At 40.6% G+C, this 27,183-nt stretch overlaps 1 protein-coding gene across 3 annotated transcripts; it reads right to left on the reverse strand.

The window, feature by feature from the left end:
• Positions 1 to 599: 599 nt before the first annotated feature.
• On the reverse strand, positions 600 to 27,183 carry LOC129726543 (uncharacterized). Of its 3 annotated transcripts, none has more exons than XM_055683381.1 (4): positions 26,994 to 27,183; positions 2,861 to 3,147; positions 2,675 to 2,798; positions 600 to 1,033 (listed from the first exon to the last, which is right to left on the reverse strand). In XM_055683381.1, the coding sequence occupies exons 2-4, from the start codon at positions 3,064 to 3,066 to the stop codon at positions 914 to 916; spliced, it is 450 nt and encodes a 149-aa protein (XP_055539356.1). In that variant the 5' UTR covers positions 3,067 to 3,147; positions 26,994 to 27,183; the 3' UTR covers positions 600 to 913. The 3 variants fall into 3 exon arrangements, with proteins under 3 accessions (XP_055539356.1, XP_055539358.1, XP_055539359.1); XM_055683383.1 differs by having other exon boundaries at positions 26,894 to 27,183; XM_055683384.1 differs by lacking the exon at positions 26,994 to 27,183 and adding an exon at positions 10,894 to 11,065.

A 27,183-nucleotide genomic window follows, 5' to 3' on the forward strand; every position in this document is an offset into this window, starting at 1 on the left:
ATACCAGAAAAAAATTTCATTTCCGCATTATGGCAGGAAATCGTGCATACTTTGAACTCCGACCAAAGGACTCTCCGATCGAGTAGAATTCGAGGCCGCAGCAAGTCTACCATCAACAAGATGCTGATTAGACCGGTAGTCCTCTACGAGCATGAGACATGGACTATGCTTGTGGAAGACCAACGCGCCATTGTGGTCTTCGAGCGGAAGGTGTTGTGTACCATCTTCGGTGGACTGCAGATAAAGATTGGAACGTGGGTAAAGCTAATTAAACATGAACTGCAGGAGTTGCTTGGGGAGCCATCAATCGTCTACACCGCCAAGATTGACAGGTTCCGGTGGGCTGGGATGTCGGGCGACAGTCCGATAAAGATGGTTCTTGAAACTAATTCGCCAGGGACGAGACGGGAGGTGCACAGCGAGCAAAGTGGATCGATCGGGTGGAAGAAGATTTACGGACCCTACGCAGACTACAGAGCTGGCGAACTGCAGCCATGGACCGAGTGGAGGGGAGACGTCTTTTAGGTACAACAAAGGTCATCAAAACATAACAAAACATCCCCCCTACCTATTAAGAAAAACGAGAAAACGGACTTTGAGTTATTATGTAATGACAATCATTTTTATTTCCGAGGTTTAGAACAAGTAAAGAGTACAAACATTATCAGTTAGATTTGACAGCATAATCAACGAATCATTCGAAGAATAATCAACGAATTAACAATTCCAACAAAATTCACGCAACATTCGCAACAGAAATAAAAAAAAAACAATCACAAAATCACAAACATAGTTACTAAAGAGTCTTCTAAAGTGCAAGTGTTAGACTTGTCAGCGTTTCTTGTTATGGCATCAAATTATTTACACACTTTCTCGTGAAAATTGTCATAAATAGCTTGTCCGGATTTCCTTGCTACTGTGGCTTACTATGGCGCTTAGCTTTAATCCTTTTCATATCTTCATCCATGTCAATGAAGCGGCTCAAACGGGATCCGTTGAACGGAGCATCACTGCCTGGAGGGTTCCGGCGCATCTGTTAAAGGATACCAGAATTATTTTGCTGAAAGTTATCGCGTTACTCAATTAGTTATAGTGAAACAGGTCCTTAACCCACATAAGTAGCAAGTACATAGTTAGCATATAAAGTATAAGGCAAGCCTCAACTCTGCTCATACGCACCTGACTGCCAGCAGCTATCCTTACGGAAAGTGTGTCATTCTTATGTTTTGGTTTGCAAAACCTTACCGTTTGTATGATTTTTGTAATGGTTTAGTCGGTTGTAAGTTTTGTACAAGTTCTTTAGTGTCACGAATGTCAACAATCAATTTGTACGGTTCGTGATTCGTTGTTATTGTAGTATCAGTTGAAATCGTGATTTTATGCTATACATGCAGGAAATGCGAGATGAGTGTGTTGTTAAGTAGTTTGAAAAGCTTGTTAATTAATGAACTCTATCTACACAGCTAAATAAAAGCGGAGAGGAGAAGCTAGACTGATGCTACTAACTTTTTCACCCATATAAACTGTATGGATTCTGAATGAGTAGTTATGATCGAAACTGGGGTCATTTATCCTGGTTTTGAGAATAATACAGGTACCAGCGGTATCCACATGATATGATGTGGGCGAGTTATTTTCTTTCGGATTCTAGTACATATAGAAATAGTCATACTCTTCGGAAATAAATAGATTTGAGTAAACTCTAAACGTAAGAAGTGCAGAAGTCACGGAATTAGTTGAGGTTCACAAATTTATAAAATATTGTTATATGACTTCTCATTTCAAACAGTGGAAAAGAATTTTCAATTTGATTGTCAATTACATTTACCTTTGAAAATAAAATATGCTAATGAATTCGATTACTTTTGAATCAAACTCTATTGTCTACGGCTTGGTAGTCATGTTAACTGAGGAAAATATTTTGCCGATATGACATTTGGTAACCGCGAGCTGAATTATAAAAAATTCGTTAATTTGTTGATAAAACACAGCTCGGTCAAAATTATTGTCAAACTACCTTCAGAATGAGAAAGGGAAAAAAAGAAAATAATACTATATTGGTTTTAGTTTATTATTCTTTTGGTATATTATCGGTAGGTAAAAGCTTGTTGTTGGGTTACAACTATTCACATTATTAGAGCTGGTGAAGATCTATTATTAAGGAGAGCAGTGCAACGAGAAGTTTTCTTAAAAGTTGATAAAATTTCGCGTCTAATTGCACTAAAAATAAAAGGTCAACGTTTGGGGTCACGTAAAGTCACGTTTTGTTCGTAATACGTTATGGTAAGTGATAGGTGGAGTGGCGAAAAATCCGAAGCATTGGATTTACAACTCGCGAAAGGATGTAACTTTTCAGTAGTGCCGCGTGTACACTTGGCGCGGGTGTGTGCGTGTGTTTGTAGCGTGTTGGCGTGTTTTGTATTTAGGCGTGAATGTAAATGCATATTAGACCTCGGCATTATCTTTGGCGTACCGTTTCTGAAATTTGCGAGAAAAACCATAATAATCACCATCGATTGATTAGTAATTTTTGCTGTCGAAGTAAATAACATGTGCCAAATTATTGTATCATTTCAAGCCAATCTTAACGAACCAAATATATGAATTATACAACTATGGTTTGATATTTGAAACTTGAACAAAAATGTCGAAAAAGCTGTCCCTCTCAAGTTACCATAATTCTGTATTTTTCCTTGCACGCGTAATCACTCTCGTCCATATCCTTGTAACAATCGGATTTGTAGTCCTCGGGTAAGGGTTTACCTTCGAATTCACATAATTTGTGTAGGGGTCGAGATCTTAAAATAAAACAGACAGTTTAGGCTAGGTTTACTTACACTGTCGATAACAGTCTACTAACCTAACGATCATCTTATCCATTCCAGTCGGCTTATTAGTAGGGCAATAAAACACATCGGGCGTATTTTTGTCGTAAACTATAGATTTCCGCATTAGATCCTTTTCCTTGTACTTAATGTGCATGTCCTTGGTGTCTTTAGCAGCGTCAGCCAGCTGCGCTACCGCGAGTACCACGGTGAAAAGCGCAATTATCGTGTATTTACTCATGTTTTATTTTTCTTCAATCACGTTTAATTATTGTTGTCTGCGAGATATGTTTTCCCAAGGTGGATTCTAGGTCAGCTTCGTCTGGCGGTAGCAAGAAAATGAAAGAGAAAGGGTTATTGTTTAGATTTGCATAGATTACCGTGCATAGAAAATCCGTGAGTATCAAGTTTCAAGGTTGCGTTGCATGTGCATTGGTGCTAAGATCTGGGATGTGGTATAGAAGTTGAAAGTGATTAAATAGTAGCTTGAGTTAGACGATTCATTTATGATTATACTGAGCGCATACTTAAGTTGGATTGATGAGAAATCAACAGCATGGTTTCCAACAGATTTTTCAGGAATTTCTACAAAATAGATCTCATTTACGGTGAAGTAGTTCTGTCGCAGTTTTCGTAAGATGTGGGTAAAATTTGTAAACATTGATGACGTGTAGCTCCGAAAATCTGATGAAGCAACACAGCAAACTCAATATTTCTGTAATGTAAATTTTATTCATGTTTGCCCATAATGAAGACACTTTTGTAAACTTGTACTATTTTGATGGCGCATAAATTTTAAGCGCCTATCTTCTTCTTGAGCGCTACAAAACTTACCAAAAATTCCCACCCAACAGAAACGGAGAAGATTTTTTTACTTTGGTGCAACATTTTATTACTTTTTGTGTTCTGCCACAAAGTGTAATAACCAAAAAGTAACAAAATATATGAGGGCTACACGCTTGTATATGTTTCTGCCGGAGAACATACACCCAAGCACTGCAATGCATGTGTATCGAGACTTCACTCGCTGCATTTGTATTGATGCAACGATCAGGTTAATTTCTGTCCCCTTCATTCGCACATAATCAGAATCTCAACCGTCTACCTCGAATGTCTAATTAGAAACACCACTGTTTCGTTTCCCAGTGTTTATTTAAAATAGAAATATGTAATACCATGTGATCAGAGTTGCCGGAGTTGCGAATTTTGTTCTAGACGGGCACGAGTTTTTTCATCTTCAAACAGGTCCAAATGAGTTTCCATGAACCAATGAGTGTGTGTTTTAGATAGCTTTCAAAAAAGCGAATGTTTGTGTTTTTCTCTAACGCAGTTTACAGATCGTGATGTGATTTTAGGACGCAGTCTTTGAAATCATCAACGTTTGCATACTGTATGACTGGGAAAATGCCGCTTGGCAGCTCTTGTCATATTTTTTCTCTACTCCGTATGCATACAACATGCGAACTAATACATGCAAAAGCAATGCCTTGGTGCTACATTCTGATTCGGAACTCGACCTTGTGTTTATTATACACAGACATCGCAGCCAACTTTTTAGTGTACAGGGCAATTGGGTTGTTTAGCTGTTCACGGATTTCCGAATTTTATACATCATCTGAATAAGTGTAATTTTCTGAGCAAAACGTGATTTATTAAAACTTTATATCATTATCCTTCGATTTTTAAATGAAGAATTAAAATTCGCTCTAAATCGTTACATTGACAGTTGGTATATGGGCGAACTGTCATTGTAGCGATTCGAGCAGATTTCGAGCAGTTTTTAATCGTGATTTAATAAGCGAAGGACAACGATAAATTTTTTTTAAATCACGTTTTACTTAGAGAATGCAGATCTTTCAGATGATGTAAAAAGCTGATATAGCTAAACAACCCAATTGCGGGGCTAGCGCTACGATCCAACTGACATTAACAGTCTCTCCCGAGCCGAGACTTGAACCTACGACGACTGGCTTGTTAGGCCAGCATCGTACCTGGAGACCATATGGGAGATATGACTAGAACTTATACACGCGCACCTGATAAACTTCAGATAGAAAAAAATGGTAACATGTGCAACATATGCGACGGTGTGTGATTTTTCTTGACTGGAGATGGAATGGGGGCATTTATTGACAGTGAAAATTGTGCATGTTGATGAAAAAACCATTATTAGATAGTCGTACTCCTGTAACAGGTACAAAATATATGACAGTATGTGTTGTTACTTGACTGGGGAAGAACTTTATTGCTTTTAAGTAACAGATTTGTTACCTAAAGGGCAATTTCGCGCTTTTGCTTTTAAAGTAACAAAGAAAAGTTTTGCGCGCACTTTATTCCTCATCTTTCAACAATATCGCCATAAAATCGATTACACGATTGCATGTTTCTCGCAACGAGAGATTTTCATACTGAAAAAAAGTGGCGTGCTGTTCTGTTGTGTGGCAGGATCAGCACAACAAATAAACTTATTACGTTTGCTGTCAAAGAATGAAAAGTTGAATTCAACTTATAGCGGCAAGTAGCAGAGCGCAATAATGCAGCCAAACTTATTGCGCTCTTAAAAAGGTAACGCCAGCTGCTTTTTTTTTTTGTTCATCTATAATTTATTTGACACGGCACAAATACAATTTAATGTTTAACGGCGCCAGTTATATCTGGTAGCTTACTTTCTAAAGTATCTTAATAACTAAAAGCAAATTTTTTATCCTCGCTGCCGACTACGAGCTGAAACTAAATGTAACTTAAAGCTATAATATTTTGCATTAAAAGCACTGGTTTACTGTATGATGGTTTTCATTGCCATAGGTAAGCACATGTTCCGCTGCTGGGCCAAGATATTACGGACTGGCATATTGGGTTGTCTCCCTCGGGCCTTGAGAGTATCGTGCGGGTCTGATTGCTGTTTCCGGATCCGGGGTCTTAATGTGTTCTTGTCGTTAGGCTGGATGCAGGCGGAAGGGGGTAGGACTAAACTGGGGCGTGGATGGATTTCAGGAAAACGTATATAAGGGACATGTAGGTTAGGTCACGGCTTGCCAAGACATCACAAACAGGAACAGCCGACTGCCTACCTTCGGCCTGCAGGGAAGCTATTAATTTAGACCTGGCGTCACGGTGTACAGGGCATGACCAAACAACGTGCTCTATGTCGTGATAACCTTCACCACAGGCACAGATACCACTTTCCCCGAGCCCAACACGACGGAGATGCGCGTCAAATCTATAGTGATTGGACATAAGCCGGGACATCACGCAAATGAAATCCCGACCTACATCCAACCCCTTGAACCACGGGTTCGTCGACACCTTTGGGATTATGGAATGTAACCACCTTCTCAGTTCCCCTCTGGTCCAAGCATTTCGCCAACTGATGATCGTATTCTGACGTACAAATGAGAAAAATTCATTAAAGGCAATTGGTCTTTCCTAAATTCCACCGTTTGTTGCGCCCACCTTAGCCAAAGAGTCCGCTTTCTCATTGCCCGGTATCGAGCAGTGAGAAGGGACCCACGCTAAGGTAATCTGATACGATTTTTCGGATAAAGCACTCAGATGTTCCCGTATTTTACCCAGGAAATACGGAGAGTGCTTAACATCTTTCATCGATCGGAGAGCCTCAATGGAACTGAGACTGTCCGTAAAGATGAAATAATGGTCCGTGGGCATTTTTTCGATAATCCCTAGGGTGTACTGAATTGCAGCCAATTCTGCGACGTAAACAGAAGCAGGATTATCAAGCTTATGGGAGACGGATAAATTGTTATTGAAAATACCGAAGCCAGTGGACCCATCAAGAAGTGATCCGTCAGTGTAGAACATATTGTCACAGTTGATGTTTCGATATTTATTGGAAAAAATTTTGGGGATCTGCTGCACGCGTAAATGATCCGGGATTCCACGAGTTTCTTCTATCATGGATGTATCGAAAAACACAGTAGAATCACAAGTATTTGATAAGTCGACACGATTTGGAATATTCGAAGAAGGGTTAATATTATGGGACATGTGATTGAAATACAATGTCATAAAACGGGTTTGAGAATTAAGTTCGATTAACCTTTCAAAATTTTCAATCACAGGACGGTTCAAGACCTCACATTTGATAAGAATGCGAGAAGACAGGCTCCAGAAGCGGTTTTTCAATGGTAGTACTCCAGCTAAGACCTCCAAACTCATCGTATGGGTCGACTGCATGCAACCCAAGGCGATACGCAAACAACGATATTGTATTCGCTCCAGTTTGATCAAATGTGTGTTTGCTGCGGAGCGGAAGCAGAAACACCCGTACTCAATGACAGACAATATCGTTGTTTGGTAAAGCCTTATAAGGTCTCCTGGGTGGGCTCCCCACCATTGTCCGGTTATTGTATGAAAAAAATTCACTCTTTGTTGCCATTTTTTCATCAGATACCTAACGTGACAACCCCAGGTGCCTTTAGAGTCGAACCAGACACCAAGATATTTGTGTACCAAAACCTGAGAAATCGTTTTACCCATTAATTGTGTTTGAAGCTGAGCAGGTTCATGCTTCCTAGAAAAAACTACTATCTCAGTCTTCTCCGGAGAGAATTCGATACCTAGCTGTAAAGCCCAAGCAGACAAATTGTCCAAGGTATCTTGCAATGGTCCTTGCAAAGCGGCAGCTTTGGCTCCTGTAACAGAGATTACGCTGTCGTCTGCAAGTTGTCTTATCGTGCATGAATTTGCCAGACATTCGTCGATGTCATTTACATAAAAGTTGTAAAGAAGGGGGCTTAAACATGAGCCCTGGGGAAGACCCATGTAGCTAATGCGAAAAGTTGCCAAATCGCCGTGCGTAAAATGCATGTGCTTTTCGGACAGCAAATTGTGCAAAAAATTGTTCAAAATTGGAGAAAATCCTTGTCGGTGAAGTTTACCCGAAAGAATGTCAATAGAAACGGAATCAAAAGCTCCCTTAATGTCCAAGAACGCAGACGCCATTTGTTCTTTGCGAGCATACGCCAGCTGAATATCTGTTGAAAGCAACGCAAGACAATCATTCGTCCCTTTGGCACGGCGGAAGCCAAATTGAGTATCTGATAGTAGACCATTTGATTCGACCCAGTGGTCTAAACGACGGAGTATCATTTTTTCCATCAATTTCCGGATACAGGATAGCATTGCAATCGGCCTATAAGAGTTGTGATCAGAAGCTGGTTTCCCTGGTTTTTGGATGGCGATCACCTTCACTTGCCTCCAATCCTGCGGTACAATGTTTTGCTCCAGGAACTTATTGAACAAGTTCAACAAGCGCCTCTTGGCATTGCCGGGTAGATTCTTCAACAAGTTGAATTTGATTCTATCTAACCCAGGTGCGTTATTGTTACAGGACAGGAGGGCAACTGAAAATTCTGCCATCGTAAAAGGTGATTCTATCGCGTCGTGACCCGGAGACGTATCGCGAACAAAGTTTTGCGCAGGAACAGAGTCCGGACATACTTTCCTGGCAAAATCAAAGATCCACCGACTTGAAGACTCCTCGCTTTCGTTGACCGTTACGCGATTCCGCATTCTTCGGGCTGTGTTCCAAAGAGTGCTCATCGATGTCTCCCTCGACGTCTCGTTCACGAACCGACGCCAATATCCGCGTTTCTTTGCTTTAGCCAGGCTTTTAAGCTTGGTATTCAGCTCCGAATACCGTATATAGTCGTCGGGTATACCTCCCTTCTGGAAGGCCAAAAACGCGTCGGATCTTTGCGTGTAGACATCGGAGCACTCTTTGTCCCACCACGGAGTTGGAGGCCGCTCTTTGATCGTTACGCCGGGATATTTCTTCGTTTGGGCTTGCAACGCGGCGTCGAGGATTAAGCCCGCGAGGAGGTTGTATTCTTCAAGTGGTGGGTGATGTTGAATCGACTCGACCGCTTTTGAAATCATTTCCTCGTATAACTTCCAATCGACATTCCGTGTGAGGTCATACGGAATGTCAATTGGTCGCATGCGAGTTGAACCGTTAGTAATTGAAATAAGAATAGGCAGATGGTCGCTACCGTGAGGATCGAGGATTACCTTCCATGTGCAATCCAACCGTAGCGACGTCGAACATAAGGATAGATCCAAAGCGCTTGGGCGCGCTGGAGGTTTCGGGATACGTGTCATTTCACCGTTGTTCAAAATAGTCATGTCTAAGTCATCGCAAAGGTTATACATTAAAGAGGAGCGGTTATCATTGTAGGGGGAACCCCAAGCCATGAGACCACCATGAGAGCTGAAGTCTCCCAAAATCAAACGTGGCGAGGGAAGAAGTTCTATTTAATCAAAGAGCAACCGTTGCCCAACCTGTGCTCTGGGAGGAATATATATTGAGGCAATACAAAGCTCTTTACCTTGTATTGTCATTTGACATGCAACAACTTCGATGCCTGGAATCGAGGGGAGGTTAATACGATAGAAAGAATAGCACTTTTTAATCCCTAAAAGTACTCCTCCATATGGGGTGTCTCGATCAAGGCGAATAATATTAAAATCATGTAAGGTGAGATCAATATTTGAAGTAAGCCAAGTTTCACAAAGGGAAAATGCATCGCATTTGTTTTTATTTATTAAAACTTTAATTGAATCCATTTTTGGTAAAATACTTCTACAATTCCACTGTAAGACAGAGATAGAATCCTTCGTATACGCAGATGAATTAGGCATCGAAGGATACAATCGCTGCAAGGAGGGGCCTTTGGGCAGTCAACTGCTTCAAAAATGATCTAACTGTTGGGAGGAATGCTGTAAGAAAAATTTTAATTGGATCGGGTACATTGAAAGTTTCAAAAATCCAGTCCACAATGTTAGAAAATTTCACTAATCCAGAGTTTGTTTCATCAACTGGGAGTGCAAAAGGAACAACTGGGGTTTTAGATGTTCCTGGCAGTGCTGGGAACTCCTTCTGGGACTTTAAATTTGCAAGCCCAGGAGGAGTTTGCTTCGGTTTTTCCGCAGCACTGTTTGGTTTGTTTGTAACTTTCATTTCACTTTGGGAAATCTTAGAACCTTTTCGGGGAAGTGTAGGAGAGGAAATATTTTTCCTCTTTCTTGACGCCCCAGGATTGGCATAAGTTGTTCCCGCTGGTGAATCGTCAGAATCGGTTTCATCAGAGGACAACAGATCAAAGGGGTTCGATGTTATGGTAGAAGTGGTCACGGTCTTCTTCAGCATCTCAGCGTAAGATCGCTTTGAACGCTCCTTAAGTGACCGCTTGATTTTATCTCTGCGCTGCATGTACACCGGGCATGTGGAGAGCTCATGCTGATTTTCCCCGCAGTGAATACATTTTTCAGCATTAACACTGCAAGAATCGCCGGATAAGTTTCTCCACACTTGCTGCATCGTGCCTTATTGCAGCAGTAGGCGGCTGTGTGGCCTAGCTGCTTGCAATTGGTGCAATTCATAACACGGGGTACATACAATCGCACAGGCAGACGAACCCGATCGATCGAGACGTGGCTAAGGAGAGCAGATCCGGCAAACGTAACACGAAACGAGTCTGACGGAGTGTACACTTTTGTGCCGTTGACAAGAGACACAGACCGCAATTGCTTGCAATCTATGATCTTTACTTTTATGTCGTGACACAAAGCATTTTTGAAGCAGCCAAAACCGCTTGCCAAGATACACTCGACCGACAGACTCGAATCGGTTATGACACCGTCGATCTTCACGTCTCGTGCGGGTATATAAACGCGATACTCGCGTGTGAAAAGCTCGGAGCGAGCAATAGCGTTGGCCTGTTCCAGGTCGCTGACCACGACACGGAGCTTGTTGGGTCTGACCTTGGAGATTTCGGTCACGGCCTTGTACCCCTCCGTCAGGTCTTTCGAAATCTGCAGGATGTTTAACGGTTTCGATTTCGGTCCTGCTTTTGGCCGAAAAAAAACAGTAAAGCTGCCCTGAGATCCGTCCGGGTAAAGCCTGGGGCGAGGGGGGACTGGAGAATTAACAGAGGAAGGGTTGGCAGGAGGGACAGGGTCGGAGGGGTTCGGGGATGGTGGCACGGGAGGCGAGGGATCTACATCCATCGCGCTAAATCTAGCGCACTAGCGCCGACAGAACACGTACCTCTTTACTTCTCCTTTCAACAGGGTTGGTTGTCCGAACGGTCGAAGCTGCAGCCGTTACAGCCAGCAGCACCAATACAGCAGCTCCAAACAGCCACCAGCAGCGAGCCGGGTGTGTGATCACTCAGCACAGCGACACAACTCGCTGTCAACTGTTGGCTTCTTCTTTTTCCTCCTTTGTGTTGAGATTCTCGTCCACTGCTGTAGCACAAATCACTTAGCAGCCAAATCGGCTTACGCACCAGCAAACAGCCACGATGCGAAACAGTTGCACAAAGGCGGGCGACCTTGAACCTTCACTCGACCAGGCAAACAATGCCAACACTTGCTCGCGCGTCTTTTGTTTTATATTCTATCGGAGCGATCACCAAACACATCCGATACTGATGCGTGTTCGGCACAGAATGCGCCAGCTGCTTATTGAACGCGATAATGCTTCCACACGGTTTTTAAAAGGTTTTGATTTTCTTCTTATAATCGCTTTAATAACTAATAAAATCCGCTGACCAAACCGCAGCGGATTTCATTAGTAATAATTCTAGCTGAGAAAAATGCTTTCTCAGGTTCAATTGAATTTGGACGAACTGTTCAAAGAGCATCGAACAGAACAGAAAAGTATTTACCTTCGATACCTTCGGATTCGTAAAACGTAAGTTCTTGTCATTTCATTTTCTTTTTCAATCATTTACTCTTTTCAGCAGTTTTAAATATTGTTTCTCAAGGAACTTTAAAGATATTCACTTATTTGAAACTAAGTTTTGCGATGTGGAAGAAAATTAAAATAAAAATCTTAATGTTTTTTGTTAATATGAGTTTCGAAATCATGTTCTTCGTAATCATATCACTGGATTCCTTCATTGAATATTTCTGAACACTGTTATAATTTATCCAGTGTCGTATCTGGATCGTATACCACAAGAGATCAAAATAATGCACAATGAGAAAAAATGAGCCCAAATTCCCACTAATTAGAAGCCGCTGTACTGGCAACCTGAAATATAGCATTTGTTATGTAACATTGGTCAATTAATAGATTGGTGATAGGTTTATCCTATGCAGGGCACGGGAAGAGGTCTGTATTTTCAAAAATACGCAAAAATAGGGTGAAAAGGGGCAGAATAGACCACATTTTGTGCCCTGCACAAAATGAAACCATCACTAATCGATTCATTGACCAATTTTACATATAAAAAATGCTATGTTCCAGGTTGCCAGCCCAGCGTCTTCTAATTAGTGGGAATTGGGGTTCATTTTTTCCCAGTGTGCAATTGGTCCTAACGACTCTGTTGATATTGGTTTGGTTTTTACTTGCGAAAGTGAAGGAGGGAAATATTTTTGCTTTTGTTTTCACACATAAATTGACAATTGCATATGAGAATTTGCGTAAGTGCGAACAGCCTTAAAAATCTCTTTTACTTGTGTCAGGGCCAATAGTCGCAGTGGTCCAAATATTACACAAAAAATCTGGATCGTAATGAAGAATAGGTACCAGGGATGTTACGGATGTGATTCTTTAGACATTTGCAAATGCGGGTGCGGATATGTGATCACAGATGCAGATGTAGGCGGATGTCAATTTGCATGCGGATGTTCCGCATTTACGGATGCGGATGCGGATATTCATAGCATCCCTTGTGTTTAATTTTACTTATTTCGCATGAACATGTCCCTTCCCAGTGCAAAAGTTATTTGAGCGAGTAGCAAATACACCAAGGAAAATTTTTTGAAGCAATATTGTTCATCAACATCCGCATAGTATGATGCGGATACGGATGCGAATGTCAGTTTTCATGCGGATGTTCAGCATTTACGGATGCGGATATCCGTGACATCCCTAATAGGTACTCATAAATGCAAAAACATAATTATGAAGCCACACGTCCATGCAGATGCAACCTGAGACACTAACCAAAAAATTAATTTCAAATCCCAATTTCTGAGCGTTTTTTCGCGGACATGATTGTCATTACTCCCTAAAACCATGATTTTCAGAATTTTGTAGTTGAATAGGTAGGTTCAAAGACCACGAGTCGCCCCTAGTTTGTATTAATCTGAGAAAAATACCGTTTTTTTAACCGGTTTTACCGGTTTTATTTTTATGAATACCATCCGAAATACCGGGTTTTAGAAAAGTCAGTAATACCGACCACCCTATACAGCACCCAAATTTTCAAGCTGGTTATGTTCAATATAGGAGCTTTGAAGCCGGAAGGTTACCGAGTCATCAGTTTTGAATCTTAGTAGAGTCAAATATTTAAATTTCAAAAGTCTTAAGCATTAAGACGAAGTACATGTGAGGAAGGGCTTTACGGTAGTCCTAACCTCCCACTTCGAGTTCAAGTTGGTGGTGATGAAATCGAGGTGGTCGACGAATTCATTCACCTGGGCTCACTGGCAACTGCCGACAACGATACCAGCAGAGAGATGCATCGACCATAATAGGCAGAAAATCGCGCTTACTTTGGACTCCGGAAGACGCTCCGATCGAGTAAAATTCACTGCCCCTACCAAGTTGTTCAGACCGGTAGTCCTATGCGGCCATGAGACATGGACTATAGTTTTGGAGGTCCAACGTACCCTTGCGGTCTTCGAACGAAAGGTGTTGCGTACCATCTTCGATGGTATGTAAATGGAAAACGGAGTGTGGAGAAGGCCAATGAACCACGAACTGCAGGAGCTGCTTAAACAGCTATCTATTGCTCATACTGCTGAGAGTGGAAGGTTATGATGGGCTGGGAATGTCGTAAGGATGTCAGACGACAGCTCGGTAAAGATGGTTCTTGAAACCAATCCATCAGGGACGAGACGGAGAGGTACACAGCGGACAAGATGGATTGATCAGGTGGAACGCAGACTGCAGGGCTGGCGAACTGCAGCCATGGGCCGAGTGGAATGGAGACGACTCTTACGTGCAGCAAAGGCTACACCACGGCTTTGGACTGTTTGGTAAGGTAAGTTAGGTGTTAAGCATGGGCTTTTTTGCAGGTACCCCGTTTAGCCGACCAATCATTCACGTAGAATTGACAAAATAAGTCCCTCTTATAACAAAACTGGCCGGAGTTACACATAGTATACGCCTCCCCAGAAAACTATATATAATGTTTCCTGTCGCTCTTGAGAGTGTGATTCACAAGGCGGGCATCGACAGAAGGGTCTCGGCTTTTACAAGGTCGATTCAGTTTCTGGCATTCGTAAATGATTTTAAAATCATGACACGTAACTTTGCAACGACGGACTAAATTTACACCCGACTGAAAGCCGCAGCCAGACTATTCGGGCTGCGAATAAATGCGTCGAAAATGAAATGCATGCGAGCGGGAGGCTCCAAGGAGAAAAGTCTCCCAACTCAAGACTCCGTAGACGGCGAAGAGCAATGAGGTGGTCCACGAGATCGTGTATTTGAGGTCACTGGTGTCCGCTGCACCAGCGAAGAGATCCAGATACGCATCCAGGCTGGAAATCGTGCCTGCTAGTTACTTCGGAAGAAACTTCGATCGAAACGGGTGCTAAGCCGCACAAAGTTGACGATGTCCAAAACCCTGATAAGACCGGTAGTCCTCTAAGGAATCGAATTAACAACGTTTCTCGCAAAGGACGTGCTTGGTATAGTGAAATAGTTAACGTCAGAGGAAGGGTTAAAGCATATACACCAGCACGGATAAATAGTACGCATGTCACTTACTTTCACAATAAATCAACATTTCTGGTCTTAGTGATAAGTCTATACAGAAAGTTCTACACCTTACAGATCAGGTTGAATTGTTCCACTATTTACAAAAAAAAAATAGTTACATTCCCAAGTCCGGAAGCTAGGTAAATCATCCTGTCATTTACAAGCATTTTTTCGTGTTATTTTAAATTTGACAGAAGAGTTCAGGTTTCTCGATTCTAGTCGAAAGAAAAGTATATGCAAAAACTGATTTATTTTTAATCAGTATGACAAAAATGGTTTAGACCTTGATAACAGTCGTAAGGTTCTAAGTTCAATTTGGGATACCGAAGCACTGCTAGAGCATTTTCGAATGTGTCACATTACTGTAAATTAGAGTTCGTTTGACTTCGGCAAACGAAGACGATTTTTTTTATAACACAAATCAGAAAACCATTATACATTATAAACTGATATATATATTTGTTAAGGTAAACATTTATCGATTATTTAATTTTGTATTATTCAAACCTTATTACAACGAATCGTAAAATGTGCAATAACTGCAGTCTTGCCTTGTAGTGCCGCTATCTGGTAATCAAACGTCGACTGATCTATTTCTCACACTTAAACCAACACATTTATAATAAGCAAAGAATAAAAAAAAATATCGGAACTAAACTGTTCCATGCCCATTAAAAGCACCACAAGCGAAGTGAAAAAAAAGAATCTCATCGGGGCGGCGCGAATACATAAAAGAACGATTGGCTCGAAGATGATGTAAAGGAAATGATAAAATTGACACGCATGGGAACTTAAAGTTCGAACCGACGGCGCTCCCAGACCAAGCCAATTATTCTGATGCTGTCTGGATCAGACCTGCTGCTGTTGCTATTGAACGGCGGCAGGCGGGAATCAAATCAGGCTGGGCAATCGATTGATTAGAATTTACTTTCGGAATGTACTATCAATAAAGGTTTTATCACCAAAATGCCAATCAGCGGAGTAAAGGCGGTTGTATTTTATCGTAGGTACCTATTTCAGTTTTGTTCTTCAATAGTGCAGCAGGAAAAATGAACAAATGTCCATGTTTGATATCACGTCCCGCGAGCGATGTTTTATTGAGATTTTTTCATTATTGTTCCTCAGAATGCACTATTTGTAACTTCGACATTTCGAAACTGCATCCCTTTTTTCCTACGTTTATGTGCATTCCACATAAAATGATACTGAATTAATTTAGACAGTGACGTACGAAGTAAATAGTTTCAATTCTAATCAACATGTAACATATATTTCAAAGCCATCAAGTTGATTTGAACTGCGAGTGCGAGTGAAAATGTCCTTGATTTTCAGACTAAACGGAAGAGAAAACTGGTCAACCATGGTCTGTGGTACGCGTTGAAGGTGGTTAAACACAACGCCGTTTAATTTAGATTTCGTTGGAAGCCGAAGGTGGTTTAAATGAGGTGTATCGAAATTTTGGTAACATAGGGTATCGGACTACTTCGACGATGGTTTCCTTCGGTAGATTCTGCGTTAGACTGCTGTAGAAGGCCTTCCGAAGTCGTCCGCTACCCTACTAACTTTATACATCTACTAATGCAGTATACACGTTTCGATTAAAGGTGATCTTTCATTACCGACTTGACTTTATGTGTTATACATAAGTCAACAAATACTAATCCCATATGACATTTTACTCTGATATTCGTTGCCCAATTAAAGCTAATGTCGACGTTTATTTGGGAAGTCCAAACAGGTTCACCTTCCAATTCCTATAGGTTATCGAGAGCGAAGTAGTGTACATAAACGAAAAGCTAAATAATGTGGTGCTGCTCTATTTAATGATTTGTTCATATTTTACCTATAAGTGAAGCGATCACAGCTAAAACCGCGATAGGAGCATTTTCATATTACAATCAGAGTGAAACTTTCTGAAGGACTATTTATAATTAAGCCGCTTTATTAGCCTTCATCACTTAGTCAACATATTTTCACCGAATTTGAAGCCACTTTTTCAAGTTTATATATACACATTATATATTAATATATACACATTTTAATATTACTTATTTTATTGACTATAATGCAAGTCAAACTATTTTTTATTTTTATTTTGAGCAGTAAATGAACGGTTGACGATAAAAAAATTCTCCAGTTTCTCCAGGTAATAGGGGGAAATTTCGTAAAATATAGTCCAACACATGTATTTGATGTCCATAAATAATAGCGATTTCCCACTCGACAATATCCAACATTCTAAAGTCATTGGTTGGCGATACAAACGAAACAACAAACACAAGTCTGTTTTCATCAGGTGCAGGAGTAATTCTTTGCTCCTGACGGCGCTTTCGGCGGTCACGAAAGTACCTACTTTCCACGCTTGTACTTCGACATTTTGAAATAAAATTTTATATTAACCATTTTTCGGAACAAAAAAAACCAACCGTTTCATTCGATTTAAATTTGATGAATGAGCTACAAAACCGGTGCAAGCTCACTTTATAAACCAAGAAACATTATCCGATTTCAGTCAAAAAATGGCATATATTACTGAAAAAAAGGGTTTGAGAAGATTTAAAGGTTTCGTGGAAATAAAAATGAAAAAAGAAATTTACAACTTTCTATTTTTTTTAGTAATTATTCTATAGAGAAAACTGGCTGAGTGTTGGCAGAAAAAATGATTTTCAGCATTTATTTTGACATACTAAATTTTGAACAGCTATATCATTTTGTAGGAGCATCCTAGCTCTTTAGTGTTTTTGCAAAGTTGTTAAGCATAAAAACCTTTCTTTTGGAGTCTTAAAAGCCATCCTGTGCTTTCTAGAATGGAAAGTGCAAAAAAGTAGGTTTTCCTATACAAATTCTTTGATTCTTTGGGACCCCAAATGGAACCAATAAAACTTGGCTCTGGCTTTGTTCGCTTGATATTGTGTATGCAGAGAAAAATCGGAAGCGAATTTCGTAGTATTTGAATATAATGTGGTCCCGAAATATGCGACTGTAATATTTTCTAATAGTTTTGATTGTTTTCTAGTCGCAAAACTATGTCAATTTTATCAAAGAACAATCAAACTGCATTGTACTGTGCGAGAAATAATCATACAAAATGACATCGCTAGAAATATTCGCGTCGCTGGACTCACCAGCGAATGGCAGAGTAGTGCTGCAGCGACAATATCTTACCGCAAGGCTAATGTAACGTTTGCGGTAAAAAACTGGACAAAAATGCCGATTTTTCATGGGATTACCTTTAATCGCACTGACGAAACTACTCATGCATCATCAATCATAGTAACCCATGAGTTAGAAAAAAACTGACAGCTCTTTCAGTCAAACTCTAACTGTGATGGCGAAAAAAGTGAAGCTACTCCGTTCAGAAGTGCTCGTTCAAAGAACGGTACCCCGCCGCGTCAAAAACGGACATCGTGTGGCACCTTGTGGGCGCCGGGTATGGCCGTTCCGGCATCTACAACATCTTTACACTATTGGACAACGATCAGAGCATCGAAAGAAAGTCCGGTTCCGGACGGTTAACGAGCCTGAGCGACAAAAAGCTTCAAAGAGGAAGACCGAGGGAAAAGTGGCCTAATCGCTGCGTGCACTTGGCAGGGAGGTTGGTGCATGCGGTTAAACAATGAAAAAGTATCTGGAGAACATGGACATACATGTCAGGAAGCGGCAGTCCCGTCCACTGGCCTCGGAACTGCAGGTAATGACGCAGCGACAGCGGTTGAATAAGATGGTCAAGTCGATTTTCCCGGCAAATCGCGACGTGGCAGTGGTGATGGACGACGAGACCTATCTCACCCTGGATGGCAACGATTAGTAGGGCACTTCGTATAAGTGAGCTCCGAGGTGAAATTTATTTCACACACCAAGTTCCCCAAGAAGGTGCTGCTGTGGCTAACAATCAGCGAGGAGGGGATGTCAAAGCCGCCCTTCTTTCGCTCCGGGCTGGCCATGAACGGGCAAAATTTCTAGTACGAAGTGCCTGCCAAAAGTTGCGTCGTTCATCAAGAAATACCATGGCCAGATTTGACTCGAAGCGATCGTTGGAGGAGATGGAGCGGCTGAATTTCGATGTGGTACCGAAGTCGGCGAATCCGCCCAACGTCCCCCAGCTGCGTCCCATCGAGAATTTTTGGTCAAACTTGAAGCTCAAGATCTATTCCAACAATTTTGTCGCGAAAACGGAGGAGGAATTATTTAAAAAAAAAACGAAGAAAGAGCTTAAAAACATGCCTACACTCATGTTTTCGTCCGCCATGGCGAATGTTCCGGTTCAGGGCCGGCGGTTCATGTGAGTAGTGTGGATAGTAGTACCCACTCGGAAAATGTCTCTGTGGGTACTTACCCACACGGAATTATCCCCCTCCATTGCTTACTACCCACTCGGGAAAATAATGTGACGCCGCCCCTGTTCCGGTTAACTGCTGGGAGGCCGCACGCAAGGGCGTAAAATTTTTTTGAAAATGAGATAAAATAATTACCATTAATGGGAAATTTATCCAACTCAATTATTTGTCTTAGTTTTTTCCATCACCATCTGAAAGAAGTCCATTTTTTTACCGCAAACGTTATTGGCAGTTTTAAATACAACTGAAAGCTAATCATTTTTACAAATATGCCACCAAAGCTAAGAGAAGTTTATTCTCTGGTGATGTGGGGTTTACCCTTATAACAACATAAATTAGCTAGATTAGTATACCACCAACGGATACGTTGAACTTTGTTGGAATTTTTGTGAAAATGCTTAGGTTTCCATCGCATATGAAAATTATGGGAATAAATCACTATTTTGTAATATATATCATGAGTCAAATAACTAAATGCAATGGTAAACCAAACCAAACATAATATAAAAAAAAACCTTACAAAATAAAAAAAAATATACGGAAAAAATGTGGGCGTATAACAGAATTGCAAAAAATGCAAAACACACACACACACAAACGTGATCGAACCGTCGAAATGCTCTACAAAAACACTATGGGTATTCATGTCGAGCTCGTGAACAAATACCCAGCCGTAAAAATACTCACCTCAATTGACGAGTAATGGAAGATACACAGTTTACGGCTGGGTATTCGTATACGAGCTCGATGTGAAGACCCCTACTATAAATACCATTATCTTTTAATTTAGGGTTGAGTATCTTGACATTTTCGACATAGATTTTTTTTTGGGACAGCCTGATCCACACCTAATAAAAAATTACTCGATTTTATACAAATTTCCCGACTTTATAAAGATTACCTGGTCTTATAAAATTTTCGTGGAGCGCTACTGACATGCACGAAACAGACAAAACTTGGTCTTTTGGAAGGAAAAGCGCAAACAGGAAGATCCAGATCGTGAGACGATGAAGAAACTGTTCTATTTGCACTTACAGAAATTCTACGAGAAGCTGAACAGTTCCGGCAAAGGCTACGTACAGCAAGCCGACATGTGCAAGGACCTGAACGGCAACCTGCTCACTAGGGTGTCCCAAAAAAAATCGATGTTGAAAAAGTCAAGGTGCTCAGCCCTAAGTTGAAAGATAATGTTATTTATAGCATTTTTGTAAAACATTTCGACTTTCTAAAAGGTCGTTTTCAGGTTACCCAAACGTGATTTATGAAAAAATGACTTTTTCAAGCTACAAAACCACTCTTTTGCACTTTTTTCAAATCTGTTCGATTCCGAAATTTTTCCATATATTTTTTTATTTTTGTGGGGTTGTTTTTGAATATTTTGCATGGTTTGGTTCAGCATCGCATTCAATTATTTGACTCACAGAGCCCACTGAACATCACAAAAAAGTGAATTTTCCTTATAATTTTCAAATAAAACCTTTCAAAACACATATAAAAAGCTTTTTTGATCAAGAACTGAAATTTTTACTCCAAAGCGGAAATTAAGGCGGAAATTTACATGAAAAAAGATCCTTGATATCTTATCGGGGGGCTGAGATATCGGCGTTTTTACATGTGATGGAAAACTATGCATTTTGTCAAAAATGCCACTAAAGCTCAATATCTCCATTGCACAGTGTTTTATTTTGCCGTTTGTGCGTATAATTTCATAAATAGTGATTGAAATGTTGATTATAGCCATGAGGCATGTTCGGAGAAGTTTCAGGATATTCAAAAATGCATCTTTTATGTAGAAAGAAGGGTGATAAATCCACCAATAAGTGAGATAAAAATTTACTTTTTAATCAGAATGAGATAGACGCAAGGTGTCTTCGACAAAGTTTTAGGTTATCTTACAACAAGAAACTTTGCCGAAGACATCATGTTTCTATCTCTTACATATTACGAGCAACATTGAGTTTTATATTAGAAGGCACGAAAAATCATAATTATCGTTCTAACTTTTTTCGCAGATTTTTCCAAATTTTGAAACCTTCTACTAAGTTATTGAACATTGTTATTTCTTATCTCCCAAAATAAAACAGTTATTTAACATATTTGTTAAAATGCATAATTTTCCATCACATAGAAAAATGCCAATATCTCAGCTCCTCGATAAGATATCAAGTATCTTTTTTCATGTAAATTTTCGTGGTAAATCCCGCTTTGCAATGAAAATTTCAGTTCTTGTTCAAAGTTTTTTTTTATTTGTGTTTTGGAGGGTTTTATCTAAAAATTATTAGAAAAAATAATTTTTTTGTGATGTTTAATGGGCTCTGGGAGTCAAAAAATAGAATACAATGCTGAACCAAACCAGGCAAGATATTCAGAAACAACCCCACAAAAATAAAAAAATGTACGAAAAAATGTAGGAATCGAACAGAATTGAAAAAAGTGCAAAAAAGCTTAAAAAAGTCATTTTTACATAAATCACGTTTGGGCAACCTGAAAACAACCTTTTAGAAAGTCGAAATGTTCTACAAAAATGCTATAAATAACAATATCTTTCAATTTAGGGCTGAGTACCTTGACTTTTTCAACATCGATTTTTTTGGGACACCCTACTGCTCACGAACAAGTGTCAGATGATAAACAGGTTCAAGCACCTTAACGGCGATGTAGCAGTGGACGACTACGGATTGGTAGTAAATTTTTGTGTACGCACGGTCAACGACAAAATTCCAGTCCTTGACCTCCAGGAGGCTAAATGGGGAGATCGGGCGACTAAAACCAATAGAGCAGCTTGAGCTAGCGCGACTTGTTGAAACACGGAACTCACGATACATTTGAACTCTGCCTGCAATACATCACTTAAGCGCCCGCACGAATGGAGTTGAACTATTGAGAACCAAAGCAGAGGTTCCAAAGCAACTGTAAAGGAGGATGGTTGTAATAGCTACTTTGCATGGCTATTACGTAGAAAGAATGTATAAACCCCTAGCCAGGTGTCACGTGACCCCTGCCGAGGGATGAATGGCGGAGGGGTTAACAAATGCCCTAACCGTGAACGACACTAATGGAGTACTAGAGTACCCTCCACTATACCTCACCCCCTAAAAGCGTTAAGCGGGGCTATGACGCAGTGAACCTATATTTCCCTAGTTCCTTGTGGGATTCACAGAGGGCTGTACAAACAACACAAATAACACAACAAAAACATGCTACAGGAGACGGAGGAAGTAGTCGGACGAACACTTCTTGATCAGGAAATGAAGGAAAGGTTCAACCATGACAGCGATTCACTAGAAGGCCACCCATTATCCCTCTCTTTGATCTTCGATTCCCCAAAGAAAACAGGCGCAGACACACCTTCTAGTCTGACTACTTCTCGTTGATACACGGCACACCTGAAAGAAGTCCACTTTAGAAATGAAGTCAGAATGCTTGCCCTCCGATCCTCCGGCCGGCCAGACCTACAAGGTCAAGCTGTTATAAAGCAGCAACAGTAGGATGACGTTCCGTTACTAAATACTAACGCCGATCGTTCGGCGAACAAAAAGTCCGCAATGGGGATGGTCCTTCAGTCCCGAAACACTCAGTGGGAGTTACCTCCATGGAAATGGTATAGGCTATTAACATCGCCATCTCCATTGACGGTTACCCCACCAAACTTCTATCCAAGGTACAACTTGAAACTATGCACGTAGGCTCTCCATTACTCAGGCCTAAGTTCAGGAGTTGCCATTTCAAACACGGCTACCTTCACTTGGCCTGCGCCGACAACGAAACAATTGTGTTGCTGAAGAAAACCATCCCAGGCCTAAAGCCCTAGGAAGGAGCTCAACTGCGTGTTTTCTACACGAATAACCTGTCCGGTTCGCAGCCCAACAATCATCCAACACTGGCTTCTCGGACAGTCAAGCTGCACTATTGGCACACAGGTTCGTAGAATGTGCGTCCAAACTAGTGTGGTATCAAAGGCAATGAAAACGCCGACTACCTCGCAAGACAAGTAACAGCACATTAATTTATTGATGCTGAGCCATTTCTGTGTACCACAAAATCTACCGTCAAGTGCGAGCCTAAAACATGGGAAACACTAGAAATTACTAACGATGGAACGACACGCTAGCCTGCAGACAAGCTTAACAGTTTAACTCTTCAAACCCTGCCTCAACCAAGAGGACTTTTAATCTTAAGCGTGGTGAACTACGTCTCTACACATATGTGATAACTGCCGCTTCTAAAACTTTGCAGTTGAAACGTCAGATCACCTGCTTTTGGAATACTTCTACGGACGTTATTTTCATATCAGGCATGGAATTCCATTCCCAAAAAGGTCGTTTGCCTATTTGACTATTCGATACCAAATTGGGGCAAATCATTACTATCAACCAGCCTTGTTCTATCAATGAGTAATCTGTGTACGGCAATCGCCAGCCACAAAAAATAACCAACAAGACGCTCGCAGTGGCTCTTTTAGTTCAGGTATACAATCAAAATGATCATTCTGCGATTTTTTTTCTTGTTTGGGTTTGTCACTATGATCAGAAAGGTTTATCCACAGACTAACAGACATGACACTTTGAACAAATATTCAATAGAATCATCGTTCGGATAATACCAGTACTTTACGATAGTAACACTAGCACCACCTGCTGTCGTGTTCGCGCTGCATTATCTATTTCGACATCAGCGCTAGCGTACGAGCATGTGTCAAATTCGTAACTACAAAATATGTAAGAGATTACATGACAGCGCTATAATTATTATTAGATTGGAAATTCAAAATGATCGTTTTTTGTGGCGATAGAGCTTGATTTAAGTGTTACATCTGTTAGTCTGTGGTTTATCTATTGTGATTATTGGGACTAATCACCTCAGCCAGGTACATGAGCAGCGATGCTAGATTTGAAGACATGTCTTCAAATGGAAGACATTTATTCTGTGGTGAAGACATTAGAAAATATGTGATATGACCGGCATTTTGCAGAGGTGGTGACCTTTTTTTCTTTTTGCTCGACAGTTTTTGGTTTGCCGGTAACTTTTTCAGTCTTTGGTCGGTCCTAACGGGCCATCTCGAGTTTTATTGGAACATGAAGACATTTATAAAAATGACCTGGCATCCCTGTACATGAGGTTGAACCAATGCTTACGTTCTTTGAGATCTCTTGGCTCTGATTCTACTAAGAGTCGAACCTTCGACCATCCGCTTGTCAATACGAACTCTGTATTTTTCTGGCTACGCAGCTCCCTAGTTTTGAGATATGATTCGCAGTTTTTGGAATTGCCTTTCCCACGAAAGCACTTTTCAAGCTATTTCCCGGGGCATTAAATTAATGTTCACTTTTAAGAATTGAAAGGAAACTTTTGTTTTTTGTCAACATAAACGCAATTGGCACAAACTACTATGATACTTTAATAATATTATAACAATATAATCTCTATTTATCAGGACTTGTTAAAATGTTTAAACGGATGGGACTTCCAGAGTGGCTGACATAATGGAGTGATGAAGGATTTGCTCTGATAATGTTTTGATACAAATATTTTTTTATGTACGATTCAATCAAATATTTGCATGTTTTCTTCTTTTTTGAGACATACATTTCTAGTGTAATATTACATTAATATTATTCCTATAAACTACGTGTAACTTTGCATTGTTGCAGTAATAATATAAGTTTTCAACAAACTGTTTTATTTAATAACAACCGGCATTCAGCAGAATCTGGTTGAACAGCGGTTGATAACACCAAACAACTCTGCTTTTGGTTAAAAAAAACTATTCCAGTAGTGAGCATCGAATTTACCAAATCTCAGAGACTTCTTTGAATATAAAATATGTGGTGTACGATATACGACCAAAAACTCCAAATGATTGAAATCAACATTCAGCATTGCTGATCCACTATTTCATTATAGCAGACAACCCAATTAAACGTGAATAATTTACGGTTGTTTTCAAATTGGTTTCATAATTCTCCAGAAACGAGGATCACTGCTAAAAGGTTCGACCAACGATAGAAACGTCGTGAGTATATTTTATGTAAAACTAGTCTGATATCACTAACGGTACAGCACATCCCACGTTGAAACTGAACATGATTAAAACTTCAGGATGAATCTTCACAAAAACGATTTCACGCCTTACTTCGCAGCTACCGAAGAACTAGCCTCAACCGGCCCCTGCTTTTGAACCAAAACAAGCATTCCGACTTCGAGATGTTCGCAGGCATTCAAAATACTCTGAATGACCAGATTCTTGCTCGCTAATGGCCCTGCCAGATTGCTTGACTCAAGTTTGCAATGAGTCATCGAACTGAACCGTTCGGTCCAGTTGGCGATTTTCAAGTCGCATTCGTTGTGAAGGTTGCCATTACGGGGTTCCGCCTCCTTCACATGGAGTTTACTTTGCTGTCGTGATCGGCGCTATTGTGCTGTCTTTCTCCCTCTTGCTCACGGCTCTGTCAAGCGCTCAATCTGTGGCACAGAAGGGACGATCAACCTACATTTGAGGTAATTTGCGTTGCTTGCTGCATGTCGGTACATAAATTTATCGCAGCCTGGTTGAACGAGCAAAAAAATAACAAAAGGTCACGATTAGGAGCCAACCATTCTTTTCCAGAACGGCTGAATGCAGTTAGAGTTAAAAAAAACTATATAATAGCATAGCCCCAATCAGATCCAGAACTGGATGGACGTCAATATCTGTCAACTTAAGTCACGATTAGCCCGCAGTTACCCCGAAGCTTAATGCAGCGTACCAGCCGAGACCCACCTTGCATGCGCCTGAGCGAAGTCAAAAAAAAAAAAAATCCGCATGCAGTTTGGCGCAACTATCCGGTCTGGCCAGTCAGCCGGTCGATGACTTGAAAGTACTTTTACACGATACTGATAACTAACATCCACGGTCACTTGCTGCGATTTTCGGTTTCGCTTTTAAACGCTCTTATGTTACTAAATTTTTATGATTAATTACAATGCCGGTGGACATGGTTTGCTGTAGCGAGAAGTTTTGTCTAATTCATAAATTATTATAACTGATCATGTAGCAATAACATACTTGGCCATAAGGTATTGATATTGCAGAAATGCTACTAACTGCCTAGCGGTGGCAATGTGATGCGAGCGTTCAAACGTGCAAACATGTATCACATCTATCATTCAACTTCATAGAGTTATTATAAAATGGCCAGACTGTATGCAGTATTGATGCACGATGAAACGTCTTCCCATTGAAACAAATGCCAAACAAAGCTTGAAATACATGGTATTTGAAAAATGCAAACAAATAAACTCTATTTCTATAAAATTTTTGTTTTTATTATTACTGTTACGGCGAAGAAAAATAAATAAGGTTACTTAAACATGTCAAGTTAAAAATAAATACATCAACTAGTTAAACATTCACAGCCTAAAACAATAAATGAATAGGAACGATAGTAAATAATATCAATTTCGCCACAGTATTCAAGGCGTTATTTTACATAATGAAAATTTCATGCGGTCATTGTTCATTATGTACGGTACTTAACATTGAGATTTAGTCTTGTTAAAGCTAACATCCGCGAGAAAGTTTTGAAAAACGCGTCATCCAGCTGGCAGCAAAACAGTGTCACCGTCATCGACTCGAGGAGCACTTGAAAGCTCTCCTTGTTCGCAGCAATCGCAACCCACACGCGATCACCTCGCGTTCCAAAAATATGTGTAAAAGAATACACAAAAAACGAAACAAAATCCTCACGGAAGGGTGCCAACGACAACTTGAAGGCAAGCTTCACATAGCGGTGCTGTACGGCTTAAGGCCGTTCGTTCCACATAGTGAGCTCAGCCTAGGGGACGAATGCCGAACAAAAACCGCGAAGCCATTCAATCTCAATTAGTCAATCTATTTTCTTCCGCGCGTTCCGCTTGCGGTTGGTGCACAGCTGTGCGCGATCATCCATCCGATCAACGCTAGGAACAAATGAAACTCATATTTCGAATAAATTGTGACTCTTTGCACATACAATTCACTCGTACGCTGGAAGTTCCAAGAATATTCCGGGAAACGTTTCTATTTGCACACACTCGCTTCTACACTAGTGACCATATTAAGATGCAACCTACTCGGGCCAAAACAAAACTTAGTCACCGACGTCTCCTGAACACTTTACGTATATGAAGTTGACGCTTATTTTGGTTGATCACCGGGTTCGCTTCTTGTTCAGTTTCAATCTCGTAAACACTCACAGCGCGCGGTTGACGCGTCCGTTTTGGAATCGGTTCGTTAGGGAACTAAAGAAGTACAACGCGAAAG

The sequence above is a fragment of the Wyeomyia smithii genome, chromosome 3 (assembly GCF_029784165.1).
Source record: "Wyeomyia smithii strain HCP4-BCI-WySm-NY-G18 chromosome 3, ASM2978416v1, whole genome shotgun sequence".
Lineage (NCBI taxonomy): Eukaryota > Metazoa > Arthropoda > Insecta > Diptera > Culicidae > Wyeomyia > Wyeomyia smithii.